We start from the raw sequence: 14,960 nt of genomic DNA on the forward strand, positions 1-14,960 counted from the left end.
ACACAACTGCAGAATTAGTTAAAAATGGGGGACAGAAAATGGTGGAAGTAGTTCACAAAGTGATAACTGAAGCGTGGAACTAAGAGATGATACCTGAAGAGTGGCAGGAGTCGATTCTGATCCCAATTTTTAAGAAGGGCGACAAAATGGATTGTAGTAATTATATAGGGATATCGCTATTACCAGTATGTTCCAAAATTTTCTCGAATATTCTGCTAAGCAGACTTACACCACATGCAGGTGAAATTGTGGGGGATTACCAAGCTGGCTTTCGGAGGAACAGATCAACTATAGACCAAATATTCACACTGCGTCAAATTTTGGAAAAGAAATGGGAATACAATAAACCAGTTCATAATCTTTTCACAGATTTTACAAAAGCATATGATTCAGTATTGCAATCAAAATTGTACAGAATTCTTTTGGAACTTGGAATACCAAAGAAGTATGTTAGACTTATAGAAGCGAGTTTGAAAAATACAAAAGGTAGAGTACGCGTGGGGAAATTGGAGTCAGAAGAACTTGTAATAAAGAACGGACTTAAGCAGGGAGATGCCCTGTCTCCGCTACTTTTTAATTTAGTCCTAGAATATATTGCACGAATGGCAGCAGATAATTCAGAGGGTGTGAAGTTAAATGGAAATATAAAGATATTAGGGTATGCAGATAATCTAACCATCATTAGCCATAGGAAAGAAACTGTAACAGCAAATGCGAATGCGTTAATCAAGGCTAGTGAAGATGTAGGTCTAAGGATAAGTGAAGAAAAAATAAATATCTGATTACTACTAGAATGCCAACAGCAGTAGATCAGGAAATGTTAAGAGTTGGAGACATGCAGTTTGAAAAAGTGAACACATGTAAGTATCTAGGCGTGGACATCACTTCGAGAAATGAGATTGAATCAGAACTGAAGAAGAGATTACGAGCGGGAAATGCATGCTACTTCTCACTGAATAGATTACTTTCATCACGGATATTGTCTAGGAATTTAAAGATTAGAATATACAAAACTATCATTCTACCAGTTATGCTGTATGGGTGTGAGACTTGGTCTCTCACTGTGCAAAATGAAAAGTCGTTTCGAGTATTGAAAACAAAATTTTGAGGAAAATTTTCGGAGCAAAAAGGGATGACATTAGCGGAGAGTGGCGAAAACTGCATAACGAAGAGGATCACAAACTCTGTTCAAGCCCTGACATAATCAGTATTATTAAATCACGTAGGCTGAGATGGGCGGGTCACGTAGCTCGAATGGATGAGGGCAGGGCAGCGCGCAGAGTACTGGTAGGGCACTTAGAGGGAAAACGTCCTGTGGGGAGACCGAGGCGTAGATGGGAGGACAAAGTGAAGGCTGATTTGAGAAGCATAGGTATTGAAGGTGGATGGTATGAAATAGCCCAAGACAGGGACAGATGGCGAAAATACGTTGCTGCGTAATGGACTATCGAGTCCGGTATGACCAGTGAGTGTGTGTATAGTTCCTGTGGCACGAACGCAACTTGGATGGATAGATAGAGTTAAGGGTCGACACCACCTGGGTCGTTAGCGCGCGTGCTGTTTGTGTATCATGCAAGTATCATTAGATGATATTAAATGATATGAGACACATAACTTCAGTTCGATATGCAGATGCTAACAAGTATAACATGAAGACTATATCTTGTTTAAACGACTTGCAAAGGACTCGTGAAAAATTAAAAGCATTAAAGAACTTTTTAAGACACAGGGTAGGTTTATCATTTAGAGGTATATAGCAACCAGCCTCTCTGAAACACCTTAAAGCAGTCTAGTTGTCACTGTGGCCGAGTGGTTCTAGACGATTCAGTCCGGAACCACGCTGCTGCTGCGGTCGCAGGTACGAATCCTACCTCGGGCATGGGTGTGTGTCATGTCCTTTGGTTAGTTAGGTTTAAGTAGTTCTAAGTCTATGGGACTGATGACCTCAGATGTTAAGTCCCACAGTGCTTAGAGTCATTTGAACCAGTCTAGTTGTACGTAAGCAAAGCTTCAAAGCTTTCTCCTCATTCAACTCATTGTCTCCAGAAAATAATAGCAGGTCACTAGAAAGACAATTTTCTATTCTATTTTTCCGTGTACTAAACACAATCAGTCAAGGTTTGGTGCACAGTAACTGACATACCACAAGCAGCAAAAACCAGAGCTTCTCCTCCATTTTGGAGATGGTCATATGTTATAGGGTAGTGAACAATTGTTAGTCCCGTTAGAGCCACTTCTTTCCACCTAAGTAACTGCAATGATGTCCTATGTGGCCTTGTAGTAGGCCTCACCAGTTGGGTTACCCTACTGACACTTAAGCTTTCTTCAGGAGTTTGAGACGTTGTGTAAATAATTTATCGTCATCGTTAGATCCCGAGACCATCGCCGTAGCAGTAGAACGCGAGAATGTGAGAATCATGATCAGGATCCACAAATCAAAACACCTAAAAGCACCATCTATCGACATTTGAGCGTTAACTTCATTCAGCAATCTTCACAATTAGTCCCAATCACATATTTTCAGAGAAGAGATAAGAGATCAGAGAATTGACGATCGAAGCAACTCCTTATTGTTCTCAGACCGCTAACCTTACCTCCACCGAAGCTGATGGCTCAATATCTTCCTGTCGTGTTCAAGTCTAGAGGAAAAATTCATTTGAGGCGCCTGGACTATTTGCTGTTTATTTAGTGTTCTGTCACATATGCATATAATGTTTAACGGTGACTAATTTCGAAACAGAGCGTTCATTCTCAAACCATTGTCTGCATCTCTAATGTTCGACTGTAAAATAATTCCAATAGAATATTCGAAACACTTGTTCATACACCGGCTTAACACAACAAATGTGATCATTACATCACCAGACTATTCGTTTACGAGTTCCGCCCAAGTGAAATCTGTAACTGTAGAATAGCAAGGAATTGGTCTGCGGTATGGGACATGTATCTCTCGGCGTACGACAGCTGCAGACTTTGCTTGCAGACGACCAGTGGCTGCTGACGTTCCTGCGCGGCTGCAAGTTCTCGCTGGAGCGCACCAAGGAGAAGCTCGACATGTACTACACGGTGCGCCGGCACCTGCCAGAGCTGTTCGCCAACCGGGACCCCTTCTCTGCCGACATACAGAAGATCCTCTCAGCCGGGTAAGCGACCGTCTGAACACACTTGACCGAGAGCTCTCTCAATTTGCTCGCTCTCGACGAGCAGTTTAGCACCACTATAAGTACCTATAACTAGCTTCACGTACCTCCCTCCCATTAATATTACACTACTGGCCATTAAAATTGCTACACCAAGAAGAAATGCAGATGATAAACGGGTATTCATTGGACAAATATATTATACTAGAACTGACATTTGATTACATTTTCACGCAATTTGAGTGCATGGATCCTGAAAAATCAGTACCCAGAACGACCACCTCTGACCGTAATAACGGCCTTGATACGCCTGGGCATTGAGTCAAACAGAGCTTGGATGGTGTGTACAGTTATAGCTGCCCGCGCAGCTTCAACACAATACAACAGTTCATCAAGAGTAGTGACTGGCGTATTGTGACGAGCCAGTTGCTCGGCCACCATTGACCAGATGTTTTCAGTTGGTGAGAGATCTGGAGAATGTGCTGATCACGGCAGCAGTTGAACATTTTCTGTATCCAGAAAGGCCCATACAGGACCTGCAACATGCGTTCGTGCATTATCCTGCTGAATTGTAGGGTTTCGCAGGGATCGAATGAAGGGTAGAGTCACGGGTCGTAACACATCTGAAATGTAACGTCCACTGTTCAAAGTGCCGTCAGTGCGAACAAGAGGTGACCGAGACGTGTAACCAGTGGAACCCCATAACATCACCCCGGATGATACGCCAGTATGGCGATGACGAATACACGCTTCCAATGTGCGTTCAGCGCGATGTCGCCAAACACGGATACGACCATCATGATGCTGTAAACAGAACCTGGATTCATCCGAAAAAATGACGTTTTGCCATTCGTGCACCCAGGTTCGTCGTTAAGTACACCATCGCAGGCGCTCCTGTCTGTGATGCAGCGTCAAGGGTAACCGCAGCCATGGTCTCCGAGGTGATAGTCCATGCTGCTGCAAACGTCGTCGAACTGTTCGTGCAGATGGTTGTTGTCTTGTAAACGTCCCCATCTGTTGACTCAGGGATCGAGACGCGGCTGCACGATCCGCTACAGCCATGCGGATAAGATGCCTGTCATCTCGACTGCTAGTGATACGAGGCCGTTGGGATCCAGCACGGCGTTCCGTATTAACCTCCTAAATCCCCCGATTCGATATTCTGCTAACAGTCATTGGATATCGACCAACGCGAGCAGTAACGTCGCTATAAGTTAAACCGCAATCCGACCTTTATCAAAGTCGCAAACGTTGTGGTACGCATTTCTCCTCCTTACACGAGGGATCACAAAAATGTTTCACCAGGCAACGTCGGTCAACTGCTGTTTGTGTATGAGAAATCGGTTGGAATCTTTCCTCATGTTAGCACGTTATAGGTGTCACCACCGGCGCCGACCTTGTGTGAATGCTCTGTAAAGCTAATCATTTGCATATCGCAGCATCTCCTTCGTGTCGGCTAAATTTCGCGTCTATAGCACGTCATCTACGTGGTGTAGCAATTTTAATGGCCAGTAGCGTACATGTGCCTCAGAACATTCTTAAACCCCTCATTAATATCGTGGGCGGCAGTGAGCAAAAATTTGCAGCCTTACCATATAGCAACTCCACTTGACAAAAAGGACAGGACAATGTAAAACTACGGATGCTACTATTTAACTGCTACACTGATATCTGATATATCTGATGATTTCCTCATAATAAGAATAATAGTATTATAGCAATTACATGCCACGTTAATTACGAATTATAGGCCCTACGGCTAACTATTTTCTGTATTCAAATTCAAAATTTGTTCAGTTTTACCGGAAAAGCTTATTTCATCAATTACGATTTGACGTGATCGTCTGTTCCTAGTACAAACTATGAAGTAATAGTGGTGGGTTAGAAGTAACACGGTTTCTGTCCTGTGCAAGCATTCACCGAAAGGCATAAATGCTATCCCGGAAGCCTAGGATTTTACTGACAAGAGTCATCAAAATGTAACAATGTTGTAGTTTTTACTCCAGTAAGGAATACGCTACGGTGTAATTTTAGGGCTCCCTTTCCTTGTCTCCTTGTATCACAGATCAGAAATTTAAATCTAAATTTGGGGATTCTTATCGGTTTTCCTCTACAGATTTTAATTAGTAAACGAAACCTGGTGTTTATTCCTCATAAAAAATGACGTCATTTAGTTCACTTACGACAAATATTTATCCTTAAAAGATTAATTTTATATTTCAGGAAGATTTTAGACTGCAAAGTAACTTTAACCTACGAGAAAATTTTCAATTGGAGAATTATTTTCATTTTAAAAGAAGACTTTTGGTTTCCACAAACGTCCTGGTTGCTAAGATTGTTTTTTTTATCCAAATAGGTTATATGTTTCAAGAAGAATCTAATTTTGCTAGAAGAGTTTTAGTTTTGGGGACTTCTTCTTAAAAAGGTTTATGATTTCAAGAATGTTTTAGTGAAGTCAACCGCTAATTTCAATTGGCTCTGAGCACTATGGGACTCAACTGCTGAGGTCATTAGTCCCCTAGAACTTAGAACTAGTTAAACCTAACTAACCTAAGGACATCACAAACATCCATGCCCGAGGCAGGATTCGAACCTGCGACCGTAGCGGTCTTGCGGTTCCAGACTGCAGCGCCTTTAACCGCACGGCCACTTCGGCCGGCGTCAACCGCTAAAGACGACGGAATACATTCTGTCAACAGTAAGGTGGACTAGAAAGGGAGCTAGTGGGCAAAAACCACGATAGAATGGCTTGCTGGGTAGCAGACTGCAAATGGATGGGCCTGTGGATAAATCCTCAGTCAGTCTTAGGATACTTGTTTGTCACTTACCACTTCTATCGTCCTGGCTATGATTTGTGTGTGTATGTGTGTGTGTGAAACATTGCAAGTAACACTTCGAACTGACTGAGTCTCAAAGGTCGGAGGAAATGAAGGGCGTGCTCCTACAATGTAATAGGGCCATTTCTAGAAAACCACTGCGCTTTCGTCTTTCAAATAAAATCTTAGCAAATTACAATTTATACAATCCATCACATTTATCTTTTTTAATGTGTCAGTAACTTTCTTTCTATAATATTTCAATTACATGGTGACAGTGTAGATACGCTTAAACAGAAACCTTATACTTGGCTTATGCAGTGATGACACACAAATAAATAATTTCGTTTGTTCAGAAAGTTTTACTGCAGCAGAACATTTTAGTGGTTGCTATTGAATGTGTGACTGGTTGTGTTTCTGGAGAAATAAGTTTCCTACTTCGGCAAATATATTCTTTGTGACAACGTATATACAACAAACTTATAACGTCAAGCCACTCCTCGCTTGCCAGAATAAAAATGTTTATCTCGGCTGTGAAATTAGCATCTACAGCCAGGGATACTTTACAGTATACACATATAAGTTTATTAGAATGGCTATGTGCACAGCAGCAACTAACATAAAATCTCAATACCTTCTTCATCCACATCTGGTATTAAATGTTTCGAATGTTTAATGTTTCGACAATACTAGGCTCATTAAAAATAATTATTAATCATAATGTTCCCAAGGAAAAGGAACCTGAAGTTTTAACGTTCCATCGATGACAGTGTCATTAGGGACAACATATCACAAGCTCTGATTGCGGAATGTTGGCAAAGAAAGAAGTCGTACCCTTTCAAAGGAACGATCTCCGCATTCGTCTTAAGTCATTAAGGTAAATTACGGAAGACCTAAATCTGGATATCTGGTCGGGAATTTGAAGCACTGTCCTACCCAGTGCGAGTCCAGCATGCTAAACACTGCACCACTTAACTCCGTAGAATGTCTCGGCTAACACCTAACTTCAAAACTCATTAACATTAGTTCTGTACTATTGAGTTACCTTATTTCAAACTCTCGGTGACCATAAACGATATACTTGCTTCCAAATCTGTCTTTTAAAGCACCCGTTTATACTTTACCAAGCAGCAACTGCTCCAGTAATGGCATTACATGTCTGCGTAAGAGCGAAATGTATCTCTTAGCTCAATCCGCATACTGAAATTTCTTGAGATCAATCGCTTAGTAACTGCAAAAAAAAATATGTATGAGAAGAGTTTGATGTAATTCGCACCTGATTTTTGTTCTTTAACCTCCGTCCATTCAGCCAAGTTTTTCAGTGACAAAATTGCGCCATGTCATAATAGGTTCAACAGATATTGTACATGTTTTGAAAGTTTAGTTTATTTTTTAGGCCCAGATTCTTTATGAGTAACAGAAGGAGACGGATTAAAAAACAGCGCAGCAGTTAAATTTGTTCTTATCTTTGAAGTTGGATACAAAGGTGTCTGTATTGGTGCATAATTGAATTTTAGCAATTTTCCTTTACAAGGATGTACGGTGTCTTAAAAGACTAGACTATTTCAGTTCTGCAAGTTGGGAATTGTATAAAGTTCTCACGTCTATTCGCCCAGTTGTTACTATTTGAAAAACATAATGGCTTTTAAACAACTACAGTTAGCTTCTGTCGCTAAGAACTGGTTGGTCAAACTTAAACTTTGTACAGGGAGTAAAATACTGAAATACTGCATAGTATTCCTGTTAATTGCCCCTTTCTTATACCAGTAAGCTCATACCCTCACTCTACAAATTAATATCGTTCTTCCTCGTGAAATCAAACAAAACGGTAGACTCGAAAGTTTCATCTTGTGGAATGAAAACCACCCCTCGGTATTCTACGTGCAATTTTGAATCATAACAACCTTCGTACAAGTTGCACATTAATCATTATAATATGTATGGCGACCAGTACACTATCGCCCTCCCAAAAGAGCTATGATTTAAAATTTATTTCATCAATATCACAGCATTGCGTTATGTGCAGATCATCTCCACCAAGAATTTAAACTTTTTGGAGATACACTCTGTAAAATTCGTTGGAAACTGCTCCGATGTCTTTGTGGGAACATCACTACACAAGTAAGACACTGCTGCAAGACACCATTGTCAACACAGCAGCACTTAGGAATTTGTGTCAGTGTGCTGAAATAGAAAGCACTAGTGGGTAAAAGGCTACTGCTTATCAGAAATGACGTGCTCTTATTCATAGGTAGTCTAAATAGCTAACGTGGCCTGCTAAAAATTTTACATCTGCTATCTTACCTTGCAGCTACAAATCAGTGATTTGCAGTAACGTATTCACAAATCCATGGAGAAGAAATAAAAACTTTGAGATTCGCCGATGACACTGTAATTCTATCAGAGACAGCAAAGGACTTGGAAGAGCAGTTGAACGGAATGGACAGTGTCTTGAAAGGAGATATAAGATGAACATCAACAAAAGCAAAACGAGGATAATGGAATGTAGTCGAATTAAGTCGGGTGATGCTGAGAGAATTAGATTAGGAAATGAGACACTTAAAGTAGTAAAGGAGTTTTGCTATTTGGGGAGCAAAATAACTAATGATGGTCGAAGTAGAAAAGATATAAAATGTAGACTGGCGATGGCAAGGAAAGCGTTTCTGAAGAAGAGAAATTTGTTAACATCGAGTATAGATTTAAGTGTCAGGAAGTAGTTTCTGAAAGTATTTGTAAGGAGTGTAGCCATGTGTGAAAGGGAAACATGGACGATAAATAGTTTGGACAAGAAGAGAATAGAAGCTTTCGAAATGTGGTGCTACAGAAGAATGCTGAAGATTAGATGGGTAGATCACATAACTAATGATGAAGTATTGAATAGAATTGGAGAAAAAGGAGTATGTGGCACAACTTGACAAAAAGAAGGGACCGGTTAGTAGGACATGTTCTGAGGCATCAAGGGATCACAAATTTAGCAGTGGAGGGCAGCGTGGAGGGTAAAAATCGTAGAGGGAGACCAAGACATAAATACACTAAGCAGATTCAGAAGGATGTGGGTTGCAGTATGTACTGGGAGATGAAGACGTTTGCGCAGGATAGGGTAGCATGGAGAGCTGCATCAAACCAGTCTCAGGACTGAAGACCACAACAACAACAACAACAACATTCACGATACAAATCCTTTTTTTTTACGTTATATTGCGCAGCATTACTTGAGTATTTCTTCATGTTCTGAATAGTTGTACCATCCAATCTTTTCAGTTGCTCGCCATCAACTTTTACACACGAAACTAACATGTTATCAGTACCAACATGTCACAACATTCTCGAATATAGGACGTCTTTTACAAGAAGGAGGCGAAAACAACTTTCATTCTTATGTACTACCATTTGCACTGCATTTCACTTTCATTTATTCAGCTTTCGACTCTTATTTCAGTTCACGTAATGGCTTGAATAAATACTAGTCGAGTACTCGGCCTGAGCAGTCTAAAGTTTTGTATTGTTTAAGCTTAGTCCCGATCTCTAGGATATTCTCCGCTGGGAGACATTAAAGACGCAGGGCAAAAGCAGTGAAGCCAGGCATCACTGTCGGGAAATCAGAAAGAGTACTGTGAAGCTTACCTGCTGAATGCTTGGTGTCATGGGGACCAGACGACGTTCCCAGGAAATTCTTTGGCGTTTATTGGCGGGGTCACAGAGTGAAATGATTAACTAATGTTTAGGTCACTACCGCAAATAGAGTGTACCAGGATATATGATACTGCTGGAGCAATTCAACGTGAAGTTTAATATACTGACTTCCCTCCTGCTCCTCTAATCCCTTAAAAGAAGCGTAAATAAAATTCGTCGTGTGACTGAGATTAACTTCTTTACTGATTGTAATTAAAGATGGGATTGTACTGGCCGACACTGGCGACTCATGAGGGAGCTGCTTTGTGCATTTTTGACGTGGTGTATGCTGGCGGTCAGGACGAATCACTACGTTATTTTGAACGATTACCGTTCGCTTCCGATTTGCTTCTTTGCATTTAGTTACGTCCGACTTTATTTCTTTGCTTCGAATTCATAGGAAGATCATTGCCAGACTGTATTCACTTGTTTGGCAATGAGGACATTTACGTTTGCTACCTTCCTTGATTTCATGCTTTTGATTTCATGAAAGGAAGTCAACCCAAAATAATTATTGGACTGTTAAATGAAAAACAAAACGTTAATCTATGCACAACGGATAATGGTAGGGAGGGCTCAAGCAACCAAAGAATTTAGAGGATATTTGTTTTACAATCAGACACTGTCTATCTTTCACTGACTTTACCAAAATATTTGACTGATTGATTATAATTCATCATTTTGAATAACTAATCAGAATTCGTGTCAGAATTGTTTTTGGGGCTTAAATTATTGACTACGAAACCAAAGACTCTCAGCTGAATAATCAATTTATTGCGGCATGCAAGTCACAGCTCATTTAAAAAACAGAATATTATTTACTGTCTTTTTCTCGCGCTGATGACGCCAATGTCTAACGTATCAGTCTTGTAATTTAAAATATGCGTGGGAACAGGGAATGAGTATTGTGTTACTACTGTTGTTTCTATTGCTCTCATTCACTCTCAGTCTACTAGAAATGCTTTTAATTAAATTGCAACCGAACGTAGTTACTGGCACTATTTGATTTTGACGGGAGCACGCTATAAAATACCGTTATGTGGACCATGGGGTTAAACAGATAAAAATATTCTTAAATTACGCATATATAAAATTTATTACATCCTACTAAAGTCTTCACATGCACTTATTTGTCCTAATATGAATTTCAACAAGACCGATTATTTTGCACTCATTCTGCAGCCAACACCACAGTGGAACACAAGGCGGTACACTGGAACTCACCTTAGTCGATCGTTGTTGAACAATAATCAAAACTTTACACGAGACACACGCAAATTATAGTCTGAATTACCTCAAGAACGTCCTTTGTTCATTGATTTGTGCACCGAACTACATGTCGGTAGTCCGAAATCAATGGCTCTTAAATTTATGTGGATCATTTTGGCTTTTGTTATAAAATTAAATTTCACACGCATCTCCTATCTGAACTTCACTAAGGACGCAGGTGGTCAAGTCTCCTTGCGGAACTACTCACGCGGCAGTGTGGAGACAATGACCAGCAGGCCAGAAATAAAAGATTAGCAATGAATTTCTCACGCCAGTATCTCGCACAATTCATACCCAAAATGTCTAACCAGGAATAGTACTATAATCTCCAGTACCTTTTGCTGTACAGTGGCGACAACATGGTTATATCAAACACATTGTGCGAGGCCCATGCTGCAAAGAAAATTCGATGAATATTTCGCAAACTACTTTACGTTAATTACACAGGACAAAGAAGGAAAAACTTTTTTGCTGAAAATACCTTATTCTTAAGTTTCTAGGGTGGGAAATCAAAATATGATACTTAAAAAACTGTATCACTCACCATTTCTTCACATTTTGCAGTTAAATTTATTAAATTAAGCGATTTTTAATGAATTTATCAGCTTATTATGTAGTCAAAATAATTTAAAAAGGAGATATAGGAATTTAGATGACGTTGGCAGCACTGCTGAAAAACATTCCCTGGCAAAAAAAGGTCGATTCTATTTTTGTGTTAACCGACGGTGTTTTGTTTACTGTCAACCTAACCTCACTTTCCTGTTTCCTGTACATATGCCCAGTACAATGTCTAATCGTGGTTGTAAAACCCTGCTGACAGTGTTTCTTATAGTTTTGGCTAATTTGTGATTAAAACACACCAAAGAAACATGACAGATTTTGTGAAAAAGGTTTATCTATCTAACTTTCGATCTAAACTTGGTAATCAAGATAAATCTTGGGCGCCAAACAAGGTATGTTATGTGTGTGTTGAAGATCTGAGAAAATGGTCCAAAAAGGAGAAAAAAGCCTTTAGATTTGCTGTTTCTGTGATATGGAGGGGGCCAAAAAATCATTCTGATGATTGCTACTTTTGCAGTGTTGATATTACTGGTCATGATTCGAAAAACAAGAAGTTAATAAGCTTGCCTAACCTTCTGTCCGCCGTCCGACCAGTAGGGCATGGTGTAGATTTGCCGGTTCCTGAACCATCAGATGGTTTAAATTCTATTCCAATAGAAGTATTTTCTGATGTACTATCTGATATAGATGAACCAGATGATGATGAATTCCACTGTAATACAGAAAGTCTAGAGCCAAAATTGTTTACTCAGACCGAGCTTAACGATTTGGTTAGGTATATAGGCTTAACGAAAGAAAAAGCTGAATTGCTTTGCTCTAGATTAAAGGAAAAGAACTTATTGGCAGTTGGAATCAGCATATACATATATAGAAAGAGAGAGCAGTAATTTTCCAAGTTTTTTCAAACAGAAGGTGATTTAGTGTACTGCTCAGACATTCCTGGTCTGATGAATGAGTATGGTATTGAATACAAAAAGGAAGAATGGAGGCTGTTTATTGATTTATCCGAAACTAGTTTAAAGGCTGTATTATTACACAATGGTACCAAGGCCGCTGGAACACCAATATGATGGGGTACTACTGTTGCTCACTTCACCGAGTTCAGCAAGCGACTCATCGTAGAAGAAGCTACACGAAAAGCTTCAATGAAAAAAGAGAAAGGAAATACAGACCAATACCAGCTGACAAGTGAAACCTATATTAACACATATCATTGTTTTAAGTAGCTTCCTGTAAATACAAACCATGCTTGTGTTGTAACAAAGTGTTTCATTAATTTCCCTGTTTACCGTATAGCATAGGATTTTATACTACATAATAAAAAGCACATTGCTCGAAAACTATGTCTGATGCAAAAAACTAAGGCTAGGTTTGGATTCAGTTCATAAAAATCTTTGAAGATCAGCTATCAAAGTAAAAAACGTATTTCTAAAAATATTTTTCGCTGTCCTGTGTTTTTAAAGGCGAGATAATTGATGGCAGAATTCAAATAAAACCAAACGTGGTGAAGGCACCTCGACATCGACTTTGTATTACTGTATTCTACTGTGCTCCATGCTCTCGGCAAAATACCAAACTTCTAACCACTGAGTTTATCTGTAAAAGTACTAGAAAAGGCGATCGCCACATAACACTGACTATAATTTTGTTGAAAAGGAACGGACTAGCAATCTCAACAATAATATACCTCACCCTCTTAAACTTTCGAAACTACTTGACGGAGCCCAGCATAGCTTCCGTTCACCCTCTGGCCAGACCAGGAACCAAATGCCGAAAAATGGCGGAGCGCCCCTAACGGTCTCTCTGCTCTTCCCTGAGGGCTATCCTACCAACCCTCTAAGACTCTGCTGCTTCAGGTGCATCTTTGTCCGCTCCCCACAGTAATTAGCTTGTCACCAAAATCTAGGTAAAGCATGCATATCTTTCCCACAATCAAAACAAACACTCATTCAATAATTTATAGGAACATAATAAGGATAAGGGAAAAGATTTACACAGTGAAATAATTAAATAAATCAATACAGTGGCGTCCATGACTTATCCAGAGGCTCACTGTACCATACCATACTTACAAGAATGGCTAACCACTGTCACAGGGTACAGTGCGACTCAGTAATGAGGCGGAATCATTAGTTTCGTCTCAGTTTGTCTTCTGCACGTAACTGGTCAACATAGGGAACGCAGCCTGTCCGTATGCTGGATAATACAAGTCGATGGAAACCATCCTCATGTTTAAATGCATCGTAATTAAGAAGAGTATCAAAAATAGGGATAATTTTAGGACTTTTCTAATTAATTTGCATTAACTGCACCAGTATTTTACACTGCCTGGCATAAATAGTGCAGCATCCAGAAGAGGAGAAAGAAACGAGAAGGTGGAGAAGGTATGTGCTGTCACCTCAGTGATTCCAAAATTGAGTCAAATTAACAAAGAACTTGCTGGTATGAGCCCTTTTAGCAGTACGATGTTGCACGTCATCTGGCCTGGATGTAAGCACTGATTCTGTTGAAAAGGGGGTGTCTTAGAACTGTTGTATCCACTCCTGAGACTAGCTGGCCCACAGCCGCCATAACTGGTTCATGGTATTCTGGATAGTGGCACTAGGGCGGAGTTGGCGTCCGAGGTGTTCCCACGCATTTTCTACCCGGGACAGATCTGGGGATCTCACTAACCACGAGAATACCTCAGCATCAGTAACGAGTTCATGGAGACAAGTGCCATCCATGAAAGAACATTGTCCTGTTGAAAAATGGCACCACAACAGTGTCGTATGAAAAGTATCATAAGAGGACGTAAGATGTCCGTGACGTACCGTTCTACTGACAGAGTTCATTCAGTATCAGCAGGGACTAGAAATCACAGCTGATGGCTCCCTACACTATCACAGCCGGAGTAACACCGACGCGCCTCTTCAGAACGATGGAAGAATGAGACCTGTTCCCTGGTGGTCGCTATACTACTCAGCGATGGTCATGACGAGTACTGCAGAACCGTCATTCACCACAGAAAACAATGCAACGCCATTCATCAACAACACATGATTTCTGTCCATGGCACCGCTCCGAACGCTGCCGTTTGAGTTTTGGTGTTAACACAACTAACGCATGGGACGATAATTTCTAAATACAGCTCTCATTTGTCTGACCAATGGAATTGGATTACACAGAATGTTGCAAGGATTCCATCACTTGTTCTCTGATGGTAAGAGCGGATGTAGAGGGGTTAAGATGAGCCTGGTGCACAATATGGCGAACGTCCCTTGTGGTAGTCAGAGGCGGTCGTCTGGAGCCTTAACGACGAATATGACTGCCCTCACGTTTCAGTGTAGTCCAACATCTGGCCATTGTCACATCCAAATGTCCCACAAATATGGATGTTGCACGTTTTGACCAGCCAATCAAATGGAGACCGTCAACGAAGGCCCTTTCAAACTCTGCCAGATGCTGACGGTGTTGTCTCATACGGATAGAAGACATCTACGTGTCATTTACAGAGACCACC

The 14,960-nt window shown here is 40.4% G+C and overlaps 1 protein-coding gene across 1 annotated transcript in view; it reads left to right on the plus strand.

The window, feature by feature from the left end:
* The window catches only part of LOC126419550 (alpha-tocopherol transfer protein-like), a 66,888-nt gene that overhangs the window by 11,090 nt on the left and 40,838 nt on the right, over positions 1–14,960 (plus strand). The window contains exon 2 of the mRNA XM_050086740.1: positions 2,984–3,143. Within this exon, the coding sequence (XP_049942697.1) occupies positions 2,984–3,143 (160 nt within the window). The remainder of the gene's footprint in view (positions 1–2,983; positions 3,144–14,960) is intronic.

Source organism: Schistocerca serialis, chromosome 9, assembly GCF_023864345.2.
Source record: "Schistocerca serialis cubense isolate TAMUIC-IGC-003099 chromosome 9, iqSchSeri2.2, whole genome shotgun sequence".
Lineage (NCBI taxonomy): Eukaryota > Metazoa > Arthropoda > Insecta > Orthoptera > Acrididae > Schistocerca > Schistocerca serialis.